The 25,032-nt window shown below is 41.9% G+C and overlaps 1 protein-coding gene across 1 annotated transcript in view; it reads left to right on the top strand.

Annotated features, from left to right (window-relative positions):
• The first annotated feature begins 6,226 nt into the window (after positions 1 to 6,226).
• Positions 6,227 to 25,032, top strand: part of LOC105697453 (homeobox protein B-H1-like) — a 28,126-nt gene continuing 9,320 nt past the window's right edge. Inside the window, exon 1 of the mRNA XM_023431977.1 lies at positions 6,227 to 6,611. Within this exon, the coding sequence (XP_023287745.1) occupies positions 6,227 to 6,611 (385 nt within the window). The remainder of the gene's footprint in view (positions 6,612 to 25,032) is intronic.

The raw sequence follows: 25,032 nt of genomic DNA, 5'->3' as shown, positions 1-25,032 counted from the left end.
AGGCCGTCGGTTCACCCTTAGTTCGGATCGCGAGCATTACGGGCATTACGAGAATTACGCGCGTTACGGGTGCTCGCGCGCTCGACAATGCTCGACCGCGCTCGGCCGTGCTCGCCCATGCTCGGCTAGACTCGGCCCTACTCGGCTCGACTTCGTTGATGCGCATGCGAGTCCGCTCTCGACTTATGGAGTTTAGCCGTTAACTTAACCGGCGTTTACCTTAATCTAAGATCGGCGCAGCCTACCCGTACGCCACGGTAATGTATGGCCGTATGAATATGCATCGCGGGTGCAGGGTGCGCGCGCACCTCGCTCGCTTCTGCGCAGAAGTACAACATAGGTGCCGCGATTCGAACGAGGGATCGAGCATGGGAGAAAAAAAATGGGATTAAATGGTGAAACGTTCCCGTACGATCTGCGAATGTCATATTCGAGGACTATCGATTTTTGCAAATATGCCCTGAGAAGAGAAAAAATTCTTGACTTAAACAAATATGCATTGCGACATTAAAATTCTGCGATCTAATATGTCCTTAGAAATGTCAGATTGAGTAAGCCCAAGAATTTTTCGCGATGAAGGATCCACGCGATTGGGAGAAGCGATATCGTTATCGGTATCAGGAGCGACATGTGTGCCAGACTTGGCCGAAAAACCAACCGGAAGTGGACAACACCGCACCGGTTGCTTCCTTGGAAGCTCGTTAAAACACTCGGGACCTTAAGGTGATATGAAAGGGACATTCCATACATATCAGAAAATGAAAATGTTAATAATAGTTTTCTCCAAGTTCAGTGCACCGAATAATTTCAAACTTTAACATCTGATTATCTAAGTCTAAACAAAGGTCTTGAAGCTTACGAAATTTTATTTTCAGAAGAAGAATTTTTTTTATCCCTCGTCCGGAATAAAGAATTTTTCTCTATTAACGAAATTTCCCGAGTTTAAAGACCTTCGTTAGGACTTTCATAATCACTGTGTTAACGTTTCACGTTATTCGGTTCACTTAGTTTGGAGAAAAATTTCATAAACATTTTGACTGTATATAGAATGACCCTTTCATATCACCTTAAATACTATTTAAACGTACTTGATAGCTCTACCTGGGCATCTGTTTCGAGTAGAAGTTTGAGCAATTCTTTTGCCTCGCCTTTGAACATTTTGCGCGTTCTCCGACATGCACGCGCGAAAACACGAGTCGACGCGCATGCGCGCGGCGCGTATAATGCCGCTTGGTACTTGTCGGCGATCGCGTCACGCTTCGAGAAGTGCGCATTACAGGCTCTGTTAGTCTCTTCTTCCTTTTTTCCATCATGCGCCTAACTACTGCGTAGCCATATCTGTGCTTTGTCGGAATGCTCGTCGCTCCCTCTTGCGACTTTACAGAAAATCCACGAGTCTCCGGTTTCACGAAGCTTTAAACTGTATTAATAATTCCGCCCAATATAATAAATATTGGTAAATATAATCGCAAGAAAGACACTTTCCCAGTTTCTATTTGTAACGCATACGGTAATTAAAAGGCTACTTATTTCTTCATTTTCGTCGACATCAATATGGCCGCCATTACGTGTCGTTTCAGATAAACTTTGTTATTAAAGCCGGCACTATTAAAAATTAAAATCAGTTTACGTGTAACGCGTGAAACAGGGTACCATCATTTATTTACCTTTTCCTCCCAGTTAAACTGTGTTATAATTAAAAGATTACCTTCGTTTCATTTTTTGGAGCTCAGCGAGGAACGAATACTCCTTATCGCACCCTTGCAATCGCGCATCGACACTGCGCAACGTATGTGGCGCATGCGCAGCATATGGGCCGCGATTTACGTACGTGCGTGTGTACACGTAATCGCGTTTAGTGAGTACACGCCAACTGCAAGTCCCCCAAAATAAAATGACGCCAACAGTAATTTCCGTAATTCTTTCGTTCTTCTGAATCAATGAGGGTTGCGACGTATGATTCAATTGTTCCATTAGAAATGTATTTAACCTCGAAATATGTATTCCGTCACAAATTTGTTAACGGCATTCTAACCTCAAATTACGTAATTTCGTATTAAATTCCTACATTGATACACATGCTTCGTCTGAATTCGTATTAAATTCGTATTGTATAATTTTTATTTTCACGTACAATTCATATACACATGCTTTGTCTGAATTCGTATTAAATTCGTATTGTATAATTTTATTTTCACGTACAATTGATATACACATGCTTCGTCCGAATTCGTATTAAATTCGTATTGTATAATTTTTATTTTCACGTACAATTGATATACACATGCTTCGTCTGAATTCGTATTAAACTCGTATTGTATAATTTTTTACAATTGATATACACATGCTTCGTCCGAATTCGTATTAAATTCGTATTGTATAATTTTTATTTTCACGTACAATTGATATACACATGCTTCGTCTGAATTCGTATTAAACTCGTATTGTATAATTTTTATTTTCACATACAATTGATATAGACATGCTTCGCCTGAATTCGTATTAAATGCGTATTGTATAATTTTATTTTCACGTACAATTGATATACACATGCTTCGCCCGAATTCCTATTAAATTCGTATTGTATAATTATTATTTTCATGTACAATTGATATTCACATGCTTCGTCTGAATTCGTATTAAATTTGTATTGTATAATTTTTATTTTCACGTACAATTGATATACACATGCTTCGTCTGAATTCGTATTAAATTCGTATTGTATAATTTTTATTTTCACGTACAATTCATATACACATGCTTCGTCTGAATTCTTATTAAATTCGTATTTTATAATTTTTATTTTCACGTATAATTGATATACACATGCTTCGTATGAATTTGTATTAAATGCGTATTGTATCATTTTTATTTTCACGTACAATTGATATACACATGCTTCGTCTGAATTCATATTAAATTCGTATTGTTTAATTTTTATTTTCACGTATAATTGATATACACATGTTGATGGAGTATTTCTTTTCCAGATGGTTCCAACATGGCTGAACAGTTTTTAACAATGGGTCAACCTAATGAAGTATCCCGTTAGAAGAGGCCACTGATGCGACCGGTAACAAGATTAATGTACGCGATCGGTCACATGTGTTAATAGCAAGTATGTTCGACTGTTAATCGAGAGAGTCATTAAATTGTTAAATGTCAGTTTAATCGTTTACACCATGTTACAGGATTGACACGGTAATACGGTTCAACGAAGGTAGGTGGAGAAATAATCAAAAATAGGCGCTGCCGGGCATTTAATTACCCTATTTAAGTTTTGTAACCGGGAGATTATAAAACGAGTCATTATGAAATCCAAAACGGAAAGCGGCGGAACGGCCGCAGGTGTCGCGTGTTTACCTGCGGTTTTCTTTTTTCTTTTCTTTTTTATATTCGCGACGCGGATGATAAATGACTCCAAGCCTCTGAATATTACGATCTAAATTGCAGTCGAAGCGAAAGGATAACTGATTTGCTTTCTTCTCAGCCGGGCCATTGTTCATTTTTTAAAGTCTATCTTTACTGGGAATTAGAAATCGCTCTTACAATGTCTGGCGACGTGAGTTATGTTTCACACGAGAAATAATCTAACGGCGACGAAGCATGGTTAGTAATAAAACTTACGATCTTAAACATGATACCCAGTTGTTGCTTTGCTACTTTTTCAATTGAAATTTAACATTATATCGTATGCGATGGACTTTAAGAATGGCCGATTTACGAACGGTCGCCAAGGATTAATTAATTCCTAGGTACGGGACCTATAAAGGAGGGTAACCAAACGAATATTTACTTATTGCTAATTTCATTACCATTATCAAATTTGACGTTTCGAATCAAAGAAACATTTCATTGAATAGTGCCGCAGAAATGTTGCCTCCAGTTTATCCCAGTTTATTTAAGCCGCATAAATATTCTTTGAACTAACAAAACGTTTTGTTGATACTATTAAAAAAAAAATACTTCTCAGGTTCAATGAAATTTTTTTCACGGAGCACAGATGAAATTTCTCACACAATTAATTACGTACGATTACCATTATCAAACTTTACGTTTCAACTATTAAAAAAAAGAAATAAATAAAAAAGAAAATACTTCTCTGGTTCAATGAAATTTTTTTCACGGAGCACAGATGAAATTTCTCACACATAATTAATTACGTACGATTAACCGGTTTCCTTGGTATAGAGCCACGATAAAAGCATATAAAAAGAGTCGTGGATAGCGAAAGAGGTCGTGCCAGGGGGTGATAAAAGTCGCGCGAAAGCGGCCCAAATGGGACAATGCGGGGTAGCGCAGCAGAGGCGAAATCCGGAGACAGAAAAAGCGCAGCCCGGGCCGCGTAAGTAGAACTGAAACTCCCCCGAAATCAGTTGATTCGAGTAACACACTTTTTTTTTTAAGAGTATTATACCAAACTGTCCGAAACTTTGACACATGACTCGTGATCATCTAAGAATTGTCCTGACATTAAAAATTTGGATTTTTGGAAAAGGTTTTTTAACTTAGCCCAGACCAGAACCAAAATGGCGTCGAGGCAATTATTGAAGGAACTAAATGAGAAACGAAAGTATCAGGACAATAGTACGATGATTTATAACATGCTGATAATCGAGAAACTCGTATTTGAACGGAATAAAGGCAAAAAAGTGTCTTATACGGTTCTATGCTAAAACGATGGCAATACAAGGTCTCGGAGTGAAAATTAAGTCGACAGGAAAATCACAGATGGCGCAGGGGGTCCCTCTGCAGTCAATTAGGGCCTCGGAAACCACGAATCCAAGGGATTTCTGGAGTTTCGCTTCGATTTCTTTACAATTATTGTACGAAACGACAGATGGAGTATGGCATTTAGTACAATACTGAATATAATTCGACCCAGCTGTCGATATTAAAATGAACGTCGGGAATGTAGGTATTTAGAAAAACCATTTTTACCGACGTCGATCAAGTTCCTCGACGCGTTTCGGCTCACTTTAAGTCCGCGGACGCGTCGGGTCGGGGTAGAGTCGGCGTCACGGAGCAGCGCCGCCGATTCGTTAATTCCGAGGGTGGCGCCCCCACCAGGTCGGATCTTCGGTTCCCCCCCTGAACCTCGCGGCGGAGCGCCGAAGGCGCCCCCACCCCGGCCGGTCACTATACGAAAGATATTAACTACAATTTTATATCGAATTACCGCTGGAAACACATTTCAAATTACTTGGGCGTGGAGGGGCGAGGGGAAGGGGGCGAGCGCGCGGCGATGGGTCGAGATTGGTCGACCCCTTATCGAGGCGCGCGCCGACTGGTCGGCCGGCGCGCCGAGAGGGGAGCGCGGTGGGCGTGGCCTCGCGCGGAGATGGCCGCCCAGGGACCCCGCTCGGGAGCCTGCCTCCAGTGTGGATCGGGCGAGGGAACTCGGTGCACCACGAGCCCGCATGCCCCGCTCGGAGACCGGCCAGAACGGGCGACGCCACGAGGCACCCGACGCAGCGAGCAGGTAGTCGAGGGAACTGGACCAGGATTTCGGAGGACGTCGAGGATTCCGGGTGGACCTGTCGGGTGGACTCGGGGTTCCGATCGGTCACCGGAGTTCCTAGCGACGGTCCGCGCGGCGGTCGGAGTGGGACAGTGGAAGAGTGGACGGAGTGACGTGGACGGAATATCGAGGATCGTACCGCGGAACCTGTTTTCGTCCGCCGAAAGTTCGGGATCGTCGTGATCGTCGACTACCCAGGAGGAAGAACCATTTCCGGAGGGATTCCAAAGAACATGGATTTTAAATCACCGTGGGAGACGACTCGTCTCGAGTAAGGTCGAAATTCGCGGATCATCGGGTCGAACGCGCGGACAGTGCGGACCAGAGGGGGCTCTCGTCAGGGCGCTGGAAATTGATAACTAGGAAGGACGAAAGGCGAAGCAGTCGCCGTGGTAATTACGGGGGAGAGTCGACGAGGACCCGGAGCCGTAATTGCGCTCCGAGCGGCCTCGGAGGCTCGGGCTCCCGAGGGATTTGGTTTGAATGTCGTTGACCCAGGGGTCGAGAAATCGCTCCGGTGGTCTTGGGCGACCCGGGTCACGAGGTGCTCTAGCTTGTCGCCCTACGTAGGGGTCGCTCCCGTCGGTGGGACCGGACGGGGCCGTCGCCCTGGTCGGCAAGATTCTGTCCCCCAGGTACCGCGTCAGTCCTGGGGTGGCGACAGAGGCCCCTGCAGGCGCTAGAAGCCCGGAACCACCAGCCGTGATGACGGTCCACCACCAGAACCACCACGTGGCCGCACTGAGCGGCGTCACCGTGCCGGGGAACGGGCTCAACCTTAGCAGGATGTCCGGCCTGGAGGCCCAGAGGGCCCTCGAGACCCTCGACCGCAACGGCCTGGACTCCAGGAACAACAACCTGGACCGCGTGGCCGACGCCTCCACCACCGTGCCCCAGAGGTCCCGATTCATGATCACCGACATCCTCGCCGGCGCCTCCAGCCCTGCCGGGCTGCAGACCCAGGAACCCCCCGGGAGCCCGCCCTCCGCCCCCAGGGATCTCAGCGTCAGGAACCAGGCCAGGTCCTCCCTCGGGAACGGCAACCTCGACGAGGACAGCCACCACGACGCCGTCTCCGTGCCTTCGAACGGTGAGCGCCCTTTCCTTGAAACGCGTTTTCCCGACTCATCACCTTAACGCTTAACTCTTACATATCACCTTTTAATCCTTTCGCAGTTGGAAAGAATGACGCAAAAATCATTTGGACCCCGAAGTGCGATCGGGATTAAAACGGGTGTAATGAGATAATGTGGACGCCAACAGCAGCGAAAGGGTTAAGGCGATACAAAAGTGGCGTCAAAGAGGTCTCGTTGGGGAAACTTTTTTCCGAACTGAGTGCACCGAATCGTTTCAAACTTTACAACGAGAATATGGAGGCTATAAGGAAGGTCCTGACCCTCATGAAATTTCGACTTTTTATTTTTAGAAAATTGTTTACAGACTGTTTAGAAATTTTTTCAGAAGAAATGAAATTTCGTGGGGGTCAGGACCTTCCTTATGGTCTAAATTCTCACGTGATGATGTTTGAAAGGATTCGGTACGTCTAGTTCGAGGAAATGTTTCACGATTGACCCTTCGGATGGCACTTTTGTATCACCTTAAGTTTGGAGGGATCTCGATGATTGGGTTGCATCGGAGTCTCGATGGGATAAGGGGAAGGGCGAGACAGGAATAGGTGGGCAAGAGGTTGAGTTCGAGGGCAATCTCCTTCATTTATTTTCCAAACCTTTCTCGATCGAGTCTCCGTGGAAAGACCTGATACCCTAACCTGTAAACGCGTTCTTGTAGACTTATGGTATTTCTCCGGGGCTTTCGACCCCGATTTTACCTGCCCACTAATCAAGATGTCCAGGTCGAACGCCCGCGGGTCCGGCCGTACTTGTTCTCCGGTAGCCGATTTAGTCACCTACGAGTTTATCCGTCGAAGAGTAGTCGGATCTATTCGTTCTTTATCTGGATTTCCTCGTTCCACCTCCTCGATTCGTCATCCTCTCGGCGCCGTCAGGTGTTCGACCTTGATTTGTTGCTGATCAATTTAAGGTGATAAGAAAGTGGCTTATGACTTTCAGGACCACCCATTCGATTCATCGTCTTGTTTAGGCGGTCGACCCCGACTCGTTGCTGATCAATTTATGATCGGATCTGGTACGTCCTGATATACTCGTCGATCAACAAAATATTTTTTTTCATCTCAGTAGAGTTTCACTTTTATAATTTTGCGCAATTTAGGTTCTTTCGATCACCTACTCGATTCATCGCCTTGTTTAAGCGATCGGCCCCGACTCGTTGCTGATCAATTTATGAACGGATCTGGTACACCCTGATATACTCGTCGATCAACAAAATATTTTTTTGGGTTCAATATTTTTTTTCATCTCAGTAGAATTTCACTTTTATAATTTTGCGTAATTTAGGTTCTTTCGATCACCTACTCGATTCATCGCCTTGTTTAGGTGATCGACCCCGACTCGTTGCTGATCAATTTATGAACGGATCTGGTACACCCTGATATACTCGTCGATCAACAAAATATTTTTTTGGGTTCAATATTTTTTTTCATCTCAGTAGAGTTTCACTTTTAAAATTTTCGGTAGTTTGGGTCCTTTCGATCATCTACTCGATTCATCGCCTTGTTTAGGTGATCAACCTCGACTCGTTACTGATCAATTTATGAACTGATCTGGTACATCCTGATATACTCGTCGATCAACAAAATATTTCTTCGGTTCAATGATTTCTTGTTCTCGGTAGAATTTAACTTTTACAGTTTTGGGTAGTTTGGGTCCTTTCGATTACCTACTCGATTCATCGACTTGTTTAGGCGATCGACCCCGACTCGTTGCTGATCAATTTATGAATGGACCTGGTACATCCTGATATACTAGTCGATCAACAATATATATTTTTGGGTTCAATGATTTTTTTCACCTCGGTAGAATTTAACTATTACAGTTTTGGACAGTTTGGGTCGTTTCGATCACTTAATTTGCGATTCATCGTCTTGTTTAGGCGATCGACCCCGACTAGTTGCTGATCTATTTATGAACTGATCTGGTGAATCCACAGATACTCGTCGACCCAGGCGAACTTAAAGGTATAGAGGATGTTTATCACCAGACTAGGACCGGATGTTCGGGTTGGTCCGAGCTCGGACCCGGTCCCTGATCCTTTCCGGATAAACGCCCGAAGGTTCCTGTTCGACAACGTTTAGGGTTTTTAATGGCGCCAAATTGGGAGCCCGCCGCTCCGGGACGCTTTAATTATGTCCCCTTCCAAGCCTCCTCTTATTTGTTTCATTCATCTCTACCTGGGTGTCGCGACTGGCCCAGGGCGTCTGCGTTTCGTAAGAGGGCACCCTGCCTTCTTCGTTTCCGTTAATTAAGCGGGACCTCGGGCAGTCGGACCTTTACCTTTGATGTCCCGCCAAGAAGTGTCCCACTTTTGCTGGGCCTCCGATCGCTCCCCGTGATCGGAACAGGAAGTCCAGAGGGGAAGGACTCGCAGGTGCCCAAAATATTTATCAAACTTTTCTCCAAACTGGGTGCACCAGATCAGTCTGAATACTTGAGTCTTTATTTAATTTGTAGAAAATTCGAGTCTTTTGGAATTACTTCGTTTGTTATTCGTTGATATTTAGCGTAGTTAATATTCGACTTTTGTCATTCACGTATTGTGCCGATCAGAGACTATTTTATTGCGCTTTTCTCGATTATCACGCGCGTCAGTCTGAAAACTTGAGTCTTTAGTCAATTTGTTGAAATTTTGGGTCTTTACTTAATTTATGGAAAATTTGAGTCTTTACTTAATTTGTGGAAAATTTGAGTCTGTACATAATTTGTGGAAAATTTCATTCTTGACTTAATTTGTAGAAAATTTGAGTCTTTACTTAATTTATGGAAAATTTGAGTCCACTTAATTTGTAGAAAATTTGAGTCTTTACGTAATTTGTAGAAAATTTCATTCTTTACGTAATTTGTAGAAAATTTCATTCTTTACTTAATTTGTAGAAAATTTGAGTCTTTACTTAATTTGTTGAAATTTTGTGCCTTCTTAATTTGTGAAAAAATTGAGTATTTCGGAATGACCTCGTTTGTTCTTCGTTGATATTTAGCGTAGTCAATATTCAATTTTCGTCATTCACCTATCGTGCCGCCCAGATACCATTTTATTGCGTTTTTCTCGATTATCACGCACGTCGGTCTGAAAACTTGTCTTTAATCAATTTGTTAAAATTTTGGGTCTTTACTTAATTTATGGAAAATTTGAGTCTACTTAATTTGTAAAAAATTTGAGTCTTTACATAATTTGTAGAAAATTTCATTCTTTACTTAATTTGTTGAAATTTTGAGTCTACTTAATTTGTGGAAAATTTGAGTCTCGGAATGACCTCGTTTGTTCTTCGTTAATATTAAGCGTAATTAATATTCAACTTTCGTCATTCATCTATAGTGCAGCCCACGGATAGTTTCCTTTGCGTTTCTCTCGTTCATCTCGCGGTATCTCCGTGGGTACCGAGTCAATGCCTCGGATTGCGTAGGTAAGGCACGTTGGTGTAAATTGGACAAAAGGCTTAGCGGCAGTGGATTCTCGTAAATCCTCCTCGGCCGGCTAAACGGTATCCCATGTCTCGATGTATGCGGCAGAACCGCTCGTTGAAATTAACCACGGCCATTACTAATCTTAAAGGCTCGGTGCGCGGCATGGCAGTTCCCGCGGTGGGCGAGCGTAGGAAGACAAACGGCCGTTAAGACCCCTCATTGCAACTTGAACCTGGAACCAAATTCCCGCTTGAGTTACACTTTGGCATTATCGACTCCTCCCGCGGGAACGATTCAAATTCGGAACCAAACTCCCCGAGTCAAAACTATCGATCTCGGTTGGACCTCTAAATTTTCTACCGCAAGAAAAAAAAAAGAAAATTCATTGAATTCAAGAGTTATTCCAAGAAATATTTCTAAAAATTGATCGAACTCGAGACACGTTCAAAAGAATATATATAACAAAAAAAAATAACCTGAGAAAAAAAAGCATTGAATCCACGAGATATTCCAAGACTGACATTATCGACTCCTCCCGAGGGAACGATTCAAATTCGAAACCAAACTCCCCGAGTCAAAACCATCGATCTCGGTTGGACCTCTAAATTTTCTACCCTGAGAAAAAAAAAAAGTTCATTGAATCCAAGAGATATTCCAAGAAATATTTCTAAAAATTGATCGAACCCGAGAAACGTTCAAAGAAATATATATATAAAAAAAAATTCATTAAACCCAAGAAACGTTAAAAAAAATATTCCGTTAATTCTAAGAATTGACTCAAATATATTACCATAATTTCGAATAAACGTTGCATCCAATTTATTCGAGTCAGGCAATTATTCAATATCTCTTTGGGTCAATGGAATTTTTTTTTCTTAATATACGTATATGTATATTTGCAATGACCCTTTCATAACACCTTAATGGAATCCCAAGGAGGTCGCTCGCACACTTCTTGGGGACAAAAAATGAGACACGTTACGTTGCGGGTACGAAAAAGGAAAAATGTCGCGGTATGTCATGTCACCTATCTTGATTCAGTATCTTGCGCTTGCAAAACCGAGAACATTAAGAAACGGCGTGTCGCCCGGTGTGCACCTTTTTGCCCTGCTTTGCCAGGACAAAACTCTTACATTATTGGTAGCCTGCAGATTAGCCGACAATTATTACGAAGGTTTCGCCACATCCGCGTTTCCTTAGAGCAAGTGGACGTTTTAAGGTGAAGTGAAACACGTCGAGGAACTTGATCGACGTCGATAAAGAAGATTTTTCTAAATGCCTACGTTGCCGACGTTCGTTTTTATATTAACAGCTGAGTCGAATTATATTGTGTATTGTACCAAATGGCATACTCCACCTGTCGTTTTCGTACAATAATTATAAAGAAATCGATGTAAAACTCCAGAAATCCTCTGGATTCATGCCTTCTGGGGCCCTAATTGACTGCGGAGGGACCCCCTGCGCCATCTGTGATTTCCAGGTCAATTAAATTTTCACTCCGAGACCTCGTATTACCATAATTTTAGCACAGAAGCGTATACAACACTTTTTTTGCCCTTATCCCTTTCAAATGCGAGTTTATCGATTATCAGAATGTTCTAAATTGTCGTAAAATTGTCCTGACCCTTTCGATTCTCATATCAGAGCCTTCGATAATTGTATATTGATCGAAATATGAGAGCTCGACGCCATTTTGGTTCTGGTCTGGACTGAGTTCAAAAGTTTTTTTGAAAAATCCAAATTTTGAACGTGTCAGGACAATTCTTAGATGATCAGGAGTGATGTGTCAAAGTTTCGGACAGTTTGGTCTAATACCCTTAAAAAAAAGTGTTGTTTCGAATTGACTGATTTGAAGGATGTTTCACTTCACCTTAAACGCTGCGGATTTTTACTTCCACCTGGTTTGAACTTGTGACTCGGTCTGGGGCCTGCGATTACCCTCTTTGCGAGATTTGCGCGAGTTAGAGACTCCGAATTACAGTAATGTGTTTAACATTCAATCTATAAATATGGTTGAGTAAAGTGAGCATCTTTGTATTGATTACTTGTAAAATCGAGACTTTCCGTATCCCTTTAAACTCTTTCTTAAGTTATAAGATTTAAAATTTTTATCCAAACTGGGTGTATCGAATCGTTTCAAAGTCTACAAACTGTGAAGACTGTAAGGGTGGTGCTACATCCATGAAATTTCAATTTTTTTTAAATTTGTTTTTAGACGTTTAAACAATTTTCGTATAAAAGATGAAATTTCATGGGTGTCGGGACCTTCTTTACACCCTTCGTGTTCACGTTGTAAAGTTTAAAGCAATTCGGTACACCCAGTTCGGAGAAAAGTTTCACGGAGTGACCTCTCAGAGGCCATTTTCATCCTACCTTAAGGGGATGTGAAAGTGACATCCGAAAGCTCAATCGCTTATGAAACTTTTCTATGAACTGGGTGTACCGAGTAGTTTCAAATTTTACAACCTGAACATGAAGGCTATAATTAAAGTCCTGATACTCATGAAATTTAATTTTTTATAACAAATGAAACAAAAAAATTAAAATTTTATAGGTGTCAGGACCTTTCTTACAGCCTCAGCATTCACATTGCCAAGTTTGAAATGATTCGATAGACCCAGTTTGACGAAAAGTTTCATAAATGAAACCTCTTTGACGGCGTTATCACATCACCTTAAGTAAACGATAAATGATGCGCCTCATTAAAGTTGCAGAAAGGGTTGGCTAAAGTGTGAGTTATTGTATTAGTACCTAGTTCGTTGGGTAGGGGGTCCTAACCAAGAGTTCTAGAATTTTCTAACCTCAAAGTCGTCTTCCGCTCGTAACCTCATACGTGACTCGAAGCGTTTACTCGTAACGCCCGTTTGCGCGCTCCGTGACTCGTCGCTGGTCATGGGATTAGCTCGTTACGTAACCGATACTTAGCGAAGTTTCCCGGAAAAAAACAAAGAAAAAAGAGAAGCCCAACTTACACGATAGGGCTATCACTATTTTTTCCCGCCTAATTACACGCCACGAACCTCCGCCTCGACGTTATCACCGGTAGCCTAAGCGCGCCTCTAATCGTCGGCTCGTACTTCGCTGTCCGCTAGAGAATTAACGAGTCGCGATTAGGCCGAGTAATGAGAAAATAATTACCCTCGTCGGCGGTCCGATCGTCCAGAAAAATCACCGCCGTTTTCGGCCATGGCGTAACTTCAACCGCGCCGAACGACTCCGTGACCCTAGCCATCGGATCCATCCAAATAACCGACATCCATCTTCTACGGACCCGATGAGGTCAATCCTACGATTAATCTATCCACTGCAGACTCGACAACACCAATATTTTTGTGTATCGGTCTCTCGTTAACGCATTGTGCTCCGTCGAAGTAATAACCCTCTTTTCATGTCCCGACGCTACCCCGAGAAAGACAAAAAAATTGTAATTGAACCAAAGAAACATTTCATCGAAAGGTATCAAAGAATGGCTGGGTAAACCTTGTTTTTCTCTTTGAACAGTTGGTTTTTGTAAAAAAAACCGAACGACTCCGTGACCCTAGCCATCGGATCCATCCAAATAACCGACATCCATCTTCTACGGACCCGATGAGGTCAATCCTACGATTAATCTATCCACTGCAGACTCGACAACACCAATATTTTTGTGTATCGGTCTCTCGTTAACTCATTGTGCTCCGTCGAAGTAATAACCCTCTTTTCATGTCCCGACGCTACCCCGAGAAAGAAAAAAAAAATTGTAATTGAACCAAAGAAACATTTCATCGAAAGGTATCAAAGAATGGCCGTGTAAACCTTGTTTTTCTCTTTGAACAGTTTTGGTTTTCGTAATAAAAAAAAAATGCCACATATAAAACTCAACTTGGCACACACGTCTACATTATGGAAACATTCCAATAAGCCTGTTAATTTTGTTAGTGCCTCAAACTGGATTCCAGGTTAACACGCCTAAAAGAATATATCTTGCGTTTCCTATTGTTAAATAGATATCGAGAACCATTTTATCCAGCTCTGTTGTGACTTTGGCATATAATATTCATAGCAAGATTTTTATTTTTTATTTTTTTTTCGTATCGAATTCGGCGTAAATGGACCACTCGGCATTATTGATTCGCCGTTTCCAAGTCTTCCGGATTTTTGTTCCCCTTTTCGCTACCTCGATCGGACGGTTCTCGATACCCTCGTTACTGTAAGAAAAGGTGATCGCTTTGCGATGGCTCCTTCTCACCCTCGTCCCGGCAACGGGTCAAAAAGCGTGAAAAACCCTGCTCGAACCGTGAATGCCGTGTCGCAGCGAGCGCGTGTTCGAATCGAACGATGAAGCGTAATCCGCTTAGCGGAGCGGCCGCCATTGTTGCAGTCCGGGCGAGAGGCCTTCTTTCTGGCTTGCGAACCTTCGCCGATATCTCTCTCTCTCCCTTCGCCTGCCCAACTGACTTCGGGACTAATCCGAGAACCGGAAATGATTGGCAACCGTTTAGACGTCCTAGGGATTAGAGGTATACCCCTTATGGGGGGCCATGGGGAACGACTACCGCCGTCGTCGTTGACGAGACGATCCGAAGGATGCGGATTTGTCGATTTTCGGGAGCTGTCGATGGATCCGATTTTAAAGTTAGTCCCAATGTCGAGGATTTCCCGTGTTCGACGAAGAATTGTCCCCGGGGACGCTGGGAAATATCACTCGACTGGTGGTCCCATTTATACCGAGGTCAAGTTCTCTCTTGTTACTTTAATCCCAAATATATTCATCCATAAGTTCCTCTTATTCGAGAAATAAATATTTCTGGAATTAAAGCGCCGAACTTTGGGGTTAAGTATTCCCTGCCGTTCGCGCATGCTTTTAAATGTATTTGGCGCGAAACTCTGCCGAGTTTCCTGCTGTGGTAGGGTTTTCCCTCTTTTTTTTTTCTTAACGCACGGGTGAAAATTTCCTGGGTGACATGATGCAATTTTTCTGACACTTGCGTGGGATATCTTGTCGATCGGATGGTCATTTTTCTTCACTTTCTTCACTCTTCACTCCATAAGTTCTTCTTATTCGAGAAATAAATATTTCTGGAATTGAAGCGCCGAACTTTGGGGTTAAGTATTCCCTGCCGTTCGCGCATGCTTTTAAATGTATTTGGCGCGAAACTCTGCCGAGTTTCCTGCTGTGGTAGGGTTTTCCCTCTTTTTTTTTTCTTAACGCACGGGTGAAAATTTCCTAGGTGACATGATGCAATTTTTCTGCCACTTGCGTGGGATATCTTGTCGATCGGATGGGCATTTTTCTTCACTTTTTCAATTTGATATATGCCTCGACAAATCTTCCTCAAGGTGGATTCACCTTCCTTTGATGACAGTTCTTGTTTGAACGGATCTCGTCGGGCCGGATAACGATAACGAGGACTTGCGGGATCGTGGGTGTACATATCGCGTGTCTAAAGTTTCGCTTACACCACATACGTTGACCAATGTTTCCTTTTCTTTTTTCTTCCTTCTTTCTTCTTTTTCTGAACGTCGAGTCAGGGCTCGAGCGAACGCACCGTCATTATTGCTCAACGGTGTTTGCCGACATTTATTAGCCATTACTACCGTTTACATTTACACTTTGTCCGCCGTCAAGTCGGTACACGTGGAGGTGTTATACCGCAGAAAAAAAAATTCCCCAAGATGTTCCGCTTACTTTTTTTCTATTGCAAAAGTCAAAGAGTTTAAAAGAGTTCCCGTGAGAGTGCGAAACGTTAAGTGAGTTCAATTATTCGTGAATCCTCCCGTAATCGGGAAAGCCGATGGCAGATATTCCCTGAAAAGATAATTTTGTTGGCCGCGTCCCACGCTGAATGTTTAATCGATAACCCGGAATATATGCACGTTCATTTGTGTATTCTATTTGAAATCGCTATTAAACGCCTCAATCGAAGTCATTAACGGACTACGTCGACCCGTCAAAAATGATCCTTTCTGTGGTCTGCCACTTTACACGGCCAGTAAATGAATTTCAAGCTCGAGCAACTCTTGTTTAATGGGAATTTTACATCCTCGGTTCATTTCATACACCGCCGAAAGCAACAACAATTTTACATTCGCATTAACTTACCTCTTCCGCCGTACTATTAATACCAGAAACAACGATAACCACTTTATTAAAAAAATTCTTCCCAACTGTACTAATTAATTGGCCCCTACAAATTAATTCACCCTTTGGCCAACCGGGATAAATAAATATCCAATTGTGTTTATTCTAATCACCATATATTTCCAGCCTATAAATAAATCTCTCGTTGCTATCGGCGCGAGATAACACCTCGCTTCGTATCTCCAAGAATTACAATTATCTTGAATAAAGACAGCATTTCCTCCCGCGCAATTAATCCTTACCTCGTTAATAACAATCTCGACAATTTCACTCGGAAGCGAGGCAATCACCTGAAAAATGTTAATCGCGAGTCCCTGATAGCATCGCAGGAGCGAAACCGTGACCAACGGAGGATGCTTGAAAAATCCATGAAAATCTGCTCACGCATGTAGATAAAGAAAAATTTGATTCATTTAAAGTAATATCAAAGGATCATTCTATACATATATAACGTTAAAATAATTATGAAGCTTCTCTCTAAACTGGGCGTACAGAATCATTTGAAACTTTCAGCACGTGATTATGGAGGCCCTAAGGAAGAACGCGGCGCTCGTGAAATTTCATTTTTCACAAAAAAAAAAATGTGCTTTTTCCGAATGTACAACAATATAATGAAATATTCGACCTTTCACCGACGTATTTCGTATCTGTTGACATTCACCGATGAAAGTCGACATTCTCCAATTTCGGTCATTCACGGTAACATATATACAATGACCCTTTCACATCACCTCAACATTTGAAGCGATCAACCACGCGTTATCAACCAAAGAATATAGTCATCTCGACGAAATATTTGGTGGTCCACGATCATACTCCATGGCTGAACCAAAAAAAAAAAAAGATTCTATTTATTCAACCAGATAGTTTTCTGCGTTCGCGGACAATGGGTGCGTTCTCCCTTTTACGCGAAAAAAAAATGTGATTTTAGTACTAGTCTAGGGTAAATAAAAAAAATTTTTTTTTTAAATGAAGTTTTGTGAGCACCACTTTCTTTCTTAGAGCCTCGATAATTAGATGCCGACATTTCCATCCGTTCGTTGCATCCCATTGTGAGAAAAGTTATATAAATATTTTTGTGCTCTATGTATATAGAATGATCCTTTCACATTATCTTAACATTTGACGCGATCAACTACGCGTTATCAACCAAAGAATATAGTCATCTCGACGAAATATTTGGTGGTCCACGATCATACTCCATGACTGAACCAAAAAAAAAAAAGATTCTATTTATTCAACCAGATAGTTTTCTGCGTTCGCGGACAATGGGTCCGTTCTCCCTTTTACGAGAAATTAGCGGTCTTCTCCTGGGAAATGTCAGAAGCGCGCACGTGTATTACTCCAAGCGGGCCTCGTCGGGTTTCATACGGTTGGTTTTTCAACACCCGCGGGTGTAACGAGATTCTAGATGGCAAAGCCGCTTAACCTCCCAGGCTCGCCGTTGAACAGTGCTGACCTCTCTCGACAACGCGCTTAACTGCACCGCTCGGTATTAAACTCGCGTTGATGCCAATTCGCGGTTGACGGCTAAATCGAACCATCTGGTACATCGATATATGTAAGCATGCCGACTATAATCACGTTTTCGATCATCGATCACTGACTACGTACGTCGGTTACGACAACCTTATTACATACCTATATAAGGATTTACCCTGAGAAAAAATGATTTCATTTAACCAACGAAATGTTTCGTTAATTCCGAGAATAATTATATTACTGAAATAAGTTAGATGCAACATTTATTCGTAATTGTAACAATTTATTTTGAGTATTCGACGTAGGGATCAGTTCTATTTCATGGCGTAAAATGTATTAAGGTGAAGTGAAACACGGCGAGGAACTTGATCAACGTCAATAAAGAAGATTTTTCTAAATGCCTACGTTGTCGACGTTCGTTTTTATATTGACAGCTGGATCGAATTATATTGGGTATTGTACCAAATGGCATACTCCACCTGTCGTTTTCGTACAATAATTATAAAGAAATCGAAGTAAAACTCCAGAAATCCTCTGGATTCATGCTTTCTGGGGCCCTAATTGACTGCAGAGGCACCCCCTGCGCCATCTGTGATTTCCAGGTCAATTAAATTTCCACTCCGAGACCTCGAATTACCATCCTTTTAGCATAGAAGCGTATACAACACTTTTTTTTGCCTTTATCTCGTTCAAATGCCAGTTTATCGACTACCAGAGTGTTCTAAATTGTCGTAAAATTGTCCTGACCCTTTCGATTCTCATATCAGAGCCTTCGATAATTGTATATCGATCGAAATATGAGAGCTCGACGCCATTTTGGTTCTGGTCTGAGCAGAGTTCAAAAATTTTGTTAAAAAATCCAAATGATGAATGTGTCAGGACAATTCTTAGATGATCAGAAGTGATGTGTCAAAGTTTCGGACAGTTTGGTCTAATACCCTTAAAAAAAAGTGTTGTATTCGAATCGACTGATTTGAAGGGGGTTTCACTTCACCTTAATGCCAGTCCACTTTCAAAGTTTCGGACAGTTTGGTCTAATACCCTTAAAAAAAAGTGTTGTATTCGAATCGACTGATTTGAAGGGGGTTTCACTTCACCTTAATCTCTGGGAGACACGTCGTCGAAGCTATTAGCTCGACACATTGGATAACTTACCGGTGCACGGTTAATTAGCAGATATTTAATTAGTGTTGAATGGAAATGCGTTACGCGGTCGAAGAAACGCTGATTATGTATCTTGGAATCGCTACAGATGAGGAATATTCCTCGAGAGTATATTTAAAAGCAGCTTGTCAAGTCGCTTGTCCACCAGCTGATGCCAGGAACATTAGTACTCGGATCAGCCTGCACGACACAAGCTAAGTTGAATCGATTTCAATCGTCTTATTAAAATTATCGATATTAATCAACTGATTTTTAACAGTCCAGGTCCTACCGTGATTCCATTCTAACAAGGAAGGTACCTGAGGTGTCCCCCTCCGATTTTGTTCATTTTTAAATATGTTATAGAGGACTAAAATCTAAAGGACCCATGTTTTTTTTTATCGGCGGATAAACACTTTTAGGGGGTGAAATCAAGCTTCAAAGTTGGCCGTGCAAGGAGGTGAGTTGGCTGTTTCATATAGAAGTACTCAACCGATTTTCATGAAACAACCGTCAAAATGTAGGAAATGAAGAATTATGAAACATGCATTTGGAATTTTTCGAAAAAATTCATTTTTAAGGGGTGAGCCACCCCTTTGAATACTTCTTTTACCCCTTATGCGAGCAGTAATAGTTTTATTCTAATGAAACTTTTTTTGTATTGTTCTGGTCTGGAAATTAACCAACTTTCATTTGGATAGAGGAATCACTGCTCGCGTAAGGGGTAAAAGAAGTATTCAAAGGGGTGGCTCACCCCTTAAAAATGAATTTTTTCGAAAAATTCCAAATGCATGTTTCATAATTCTTCATTTCCTACATTTTAACGGTTGTTTCATGAAAATCGGTTGAGTACTTCTATATGAAACAGCCAACTCACCCCCTTGCACGGCCAACTTTGAAGCCTGATTTCACCCCCTAAAAGTGTTTATCCGCCGATAAAAAAAAACACGGGTCCCTTACATTTTAGTCGTCTGTAACATATTTAAAAATGAACAAAATCGGAGGGGGACACCTCAGGTACCTTCCTTGTAAGCATTGTCAACACAAAGTGCAACTGACGAGCCCTCTACTGAATGAATGATTTGTGATTTTTTTTTTTTTCAAAAGAAATAACGGTTTTCGTAAACCCTGTTACCGATGTAACCTAACCTTTTAAATGACGCGCTTATTTGAACAATTAGAATAATTCTAAAAACCTTGATTTCTTTAAAATCGAAGATTTTTAAGTTTTCAAAAGAAATGGGGTTTATCGACCCTGGATATAAATGACGTTACCGATGATCATGTTTAAAAACCACTCGCACGTATAAAATCACTTGGCGGGCGGCGGTGGTCGCCATTAGCGGCCGGACAGGCTAAAGGCCGTTTTAAGGTCGTCGGAAGGAAAAAGGGGCCCTCGGGCGGAAATTGCGCGACCCTCGACGCGTAGATGGCACTGAGGAGCCCGGGGCTACTCGGCCAGTCTCTAACACGAGTTTCGCGTGACCGAGTCGCCGCCTTAATGTCCGGCCGATCCGCGCGAGTCTCCGCGACTCCGCGCGCTGCGCGCCTTCGTGTCGGGATCGTTTCGATTAATCGCCGCCCGTTTCGGCGGCGGAGCCTCGATCGCCCGGCGGCCGCGTGACCGATAGGCAAATTTCCTTTTGTACCCTCCACACCCGCCTGCCAGATCGGATCTCACCTCGCCTTAATCTCCACGCCCACGCGACCGGCCCGGTAAATTGGCCGTGCGACATTGGGCGTGCACGCGCCCCGGGACCGACCGAGATGACGCCTAACCTCAAAATAGGATAATTGCGACCTTCCGAAAAATTCGAAATGCTGGAAAAATTCTCTCGACCATGAATTTTTATAATCTCCTACATTGGACAATTTGGCGAATCGAAGTACTGGACGAGATGACGCCTAACCTCAAAATAGGAAAATTGCGACCTTCCGAAAAATTCGAAATCCTGGAAAAATTCTCGACTATGAATTTTTATAATCTCCTACATTAGACAATTTGGCGAATCGAAGTACTGGACGAGGTGACGCCTAACCTCAAAATAGGATAATTGCGACCTTCTAAAAAATTCTAAATCCTGGAAAAATTCTCCCGACTATGAATTTTTATAATCTCTTACATTAGACAATTTGGCGAATCGAAGTACTGGACGAGATGACGCCTAACCTCAAAATAGAAAAATTGCGACCTTCCGAAAATTCTAAATCCTGGAAAAATTCTCTCGACTATGAATTTTTATAATCTCCTACATTGGACAATTTGGCGAATCGAAGTACTGGACGAGGTGATGCCTAACCTCAAAATAGGATAATTGCGACCTTCCGAAAAATTCGAAATCCTGGAAAAATTTTCTCGACTATGAACTTTTATAATCTCCTACATTAGACAATTTGGCGAATCGAAGTACTGGACGAGATGACGCCTAACCTCAAATAGGATAACTACAACCTTCTGAAAAATTGGAAATCCTGGAAAAATAGTCGATTATGAATTTGTATAATCTTTTCTATCAAATATTCTGTTGAACGACGCTTTTTCAATTGCATGGACAAGAAAGAATAAAATTAATACGATTTAGACAATTGAGGGGTACTTTTTCCATCGTTCCGTTGATGTTGCTTTTGTCTAGGTACCTCGGAATGGCTTAAAATTATTTCGAGATAGAGATAGGATATAAATTATTCGGGGAGGGTGGAATTTTTAGGTTAGAACCTGTAAAACCGAGGCCGCGTAAACGCGCGTACCTTTCCAGGTCCGCGACAAATTGGATCCGATCTGCCCTCGAATTAAGCTTCTTGCTATCGAGCACTTAGCCCGTCTCGTCCCTTTCATTATTTTTCGACTTCTTTCCCTTGCCCACCCCCGACATCGACTTCTTGGCACCCGCCGGAGGGGCATTTCTTGCCCCAATCGAATTAGACTCTCGTTTCCGTTCTTACTGGCCGATTCTCTCGAGACCAAAGCTGGGGGAACCCAAGGAAACTCAGTTATTACTACAAAAGACATGTTTCGAATAATCCGATATCCACTTAGACAACTGCCTGAGCTTAAAAATCAGCCGGAAAACGATTTCACCCATTATATACAATCCTTTATAGGAATTAAATTCGCGATATCCTTGAAACTTCCCACACGCAGAAGAAAGAATTTCACAGTCGTAACGAAATATTTGACTTGTGGCAAAAAACGTAAACCCTTACCAATGGACCAGCAACATTTTTGTCGTTGCGATTATCTCTGTAGCAAGTGCAATACTTTTTCGGCAATGCTTTTTCAATTTTCGGAAATCTGGGCAAAATCCAAGATGGCGGCGCGCGTACCATACGAAGAACAGATATCTGGGGGGAAACGCTAAAATATCAGTAATTTAATAATAATTCTAACGATAGGTGCATTCACCATGAATTAAAGTACTATTCCCAATATTCATCCCTACGAGATAACCATTACTATCCGCGAAAGTCAGTGAAAATGAGTCGTAAGACATGATAAATCATCGCTATGAAACGAAGTGGGGTATGTCAAAACAAGAATTCATTCGGAGTCTGTGTCGCAAAAAAACGTAAACCCTTAAAAATGGACCAGCAACATTTTTGTCGTTGTTGCGATTATCCCTGTAGCAAGTGCGATACTTTTTCGGCAATGCTGTCCTTTGCTAAAAATTCAAATATATTCGTTTGCGTGTAGTATCGAAAATGGGGGCAAAATCCAAGATGGCGGCGCGCGTACCATACGAAGAACAGATATCTGGGGGAAACGCTAAAATATCAGTAATTTAATGAAAATTCTAACGATAGGTGCATTCACCTTGAATTAAAGTACTATTCCTAATATTCATCCCTACGATAGCCATTACTATCCGCGAAAGTTAGTGAAAATGAGTCGTAAGACATGATAAATCATCGCTATGAAACGAAGTGGGGTATGTCAAGACAGGAATTCACTCGGAGTCTGTGTCGCAAAAAACCTAAACCCTTAAAAATGGACCAGCAACATTTTTGTCGTTGTTGCGATTATCCCTGTAGCAAATGCAGTACTTTTTCGGCAATGCCCTCCTTTGCTAAAAATTCAAATATATTCGTTTGCGTGTAGTATCGAAAATGGGGGCAAAATCCAAGATGGCGGCGCGCATACCATACGAAGAATAGATATCTGGGGGAAACGCTAAAATATCAGTAATTTAATGAAAATTCTAACGATAGGTGCATTTACCATGAATTAAAGTACTATTTCCAATATTCATCCCTACGAGATAACCATTACTATCCGCGAAAGTCAGTGAAAATGAGTCGTAAGACATGATAAATCATCGCTATGAAACGAAGTGGGGTATGTCAAGACAGGAATTCACTCGGAGTCTTTAGAATATTCCCACTGGAGTTGTACGACCTAAAAATCCGATTCTCGGTATCCATTTCACTCCAGTACTTGTCCTTTTGCCCCGCATTAGTACATATATCCAAGTAACCGCATCGCGATCTTTAAGGCCGACGACAAATTTCCCCGCGTCTCGATTGCCGGTTAGTTTTAACTTTTTTTTCCCCTTTCTTTTTTACCGCGTCTAAGACACGTTTCCATATACGTGTTCGTGGCCTTTTTTTCTCTGCCACTTGGACAGGTAATTGGATAAGGAATAAGCGTATTATTTCTTCCTCTCTTTAGCGAAACGACTTTCGAGGTTAAGTCCCCTCGTATGCCTCCCTAGGTAATACCTATCGTCGTTCTCTGACGGAAAGGAATGCACAAGTGAAATCCAAGAAACGCAACTGTGCACCTTCTCCATACGGACACCTTGAGCAGAGTATAATCCGATATGACAGTCACTAGCGATTGAATGTTTCCCTATAAAGTTTCCTCGCGACGCGTAGCTCGTCATCCGTGATTAAAACAGATCGTTATATCGTCGACACCCGATATGCCTTGTCGATTTTTTTTTTTCTTCTAACTACGCGTTTTTTAACTCTACCTCGTACTCAATAGTTCTTGATCGCCGAGAAGACGGAATTATCTCATTAGATATTATAATTTCCTACTCCACATAAATCGGCAACACAGAAATTATATACTTGTTTTATAATTAATCGAGCCCCCGTCAATTTGACGCACGAACGAAACCATACATTTTCTTAATTAAACAATTTAAAATTTCAATATTACAAACACTTTTTGAAGATCAACCTCGATGTATATTTCCCTCATTAAGTGGATAAAAGTCAGTACACGTGGATAAAGAACAATGCGAACGGTATTTGTCATTTTTCTCGTGAAATTCGCAAAAAAATGTGTCAAAACGACGCGTCCCCTAAATCTAGGGTTAGCCCTTATCACTCGAAGAATATTAGAAGAGTACAAGAAGTTGGCAGCATTACTGCCGGTTGGAGTGATAAGGGTTAACATCAAAAGGAAAATAGATTATACGTAAAATTTGAGAATTATGAACCACCATGTTTTACTCTACATCAACCGACAACCCAGAAATTATATGCCTGTTATATAATTATTCAAACCCAAAGAATTCTTAATACCTAACCTAAAATATATAAAGAGCGAACTTCAATGGCGTAGTGGAGTAAATTTTAACTAGTATGAATTTGCGACTTTGTGCTTTGAAAAAAAATCCCTCTTTAGAAACAAGTAATTCTTGGGTCGATTAGATCTTTTGTCCTTGCCACTGTTAACAGTTTTGGATATTATTTATATTTTATTTATACATGAGATATGGGTGACGCGTTCAATTCAATGATGGCTCTAGAGTATATAACTTTATTTGATTAATATTTCTGTAAATTAAATACGATCCATCTAACTCTAATTCGAGTTTGCTTTCGAGATCGTCTCGATTGGCTCCCCGGGTGGCTGTAAATGGAGTGGGTTGGTAATAAAACGTTGGCCCATAACATTATCCCCGGTGTTTTCTCCCCCAAAGGTGGCGACGCGGTAACACAATACCCCGGGGTCAGATTCTACCCCACGGGGCAACCGCCCCTGTATATACAACACAAGAGGGTGAGAACGAACACGGCCAAACGAGAGGGTGTGACAGGAATTTTTTTCCTCCCCCCCGAAACACTCCAGAAATAATCGAAATGTCATTTCGTCGTCCACGTCGGTGCGAATTGGACCTAACGAGTCCCTAACACGTGGACATATATTTTAAGGTGATAAGAAAGGCGTTGAGAAATTCACTCGACGTCGATAAAATAAAATTCATCTACGATAATCG

This window comes from Orussus abietinus, unplaced genomic scaffold (assembly GCF_000612105.2).
Source record: "Orussus abietinus isolate OABI.00-Male unplaced genomic scaffold, Oabi_2.0 scaffold159, whole genome shotgun sequence".
Lineage (NCBI taxonomy): Eukaryota > Metazoa > Arthropoda > Insecta > Hymenoptera > Orussidae > Orussus > Orussus abietinus.
This window is presented reverse-complemented; position numbering and strand designations above follow the sequence as displayed.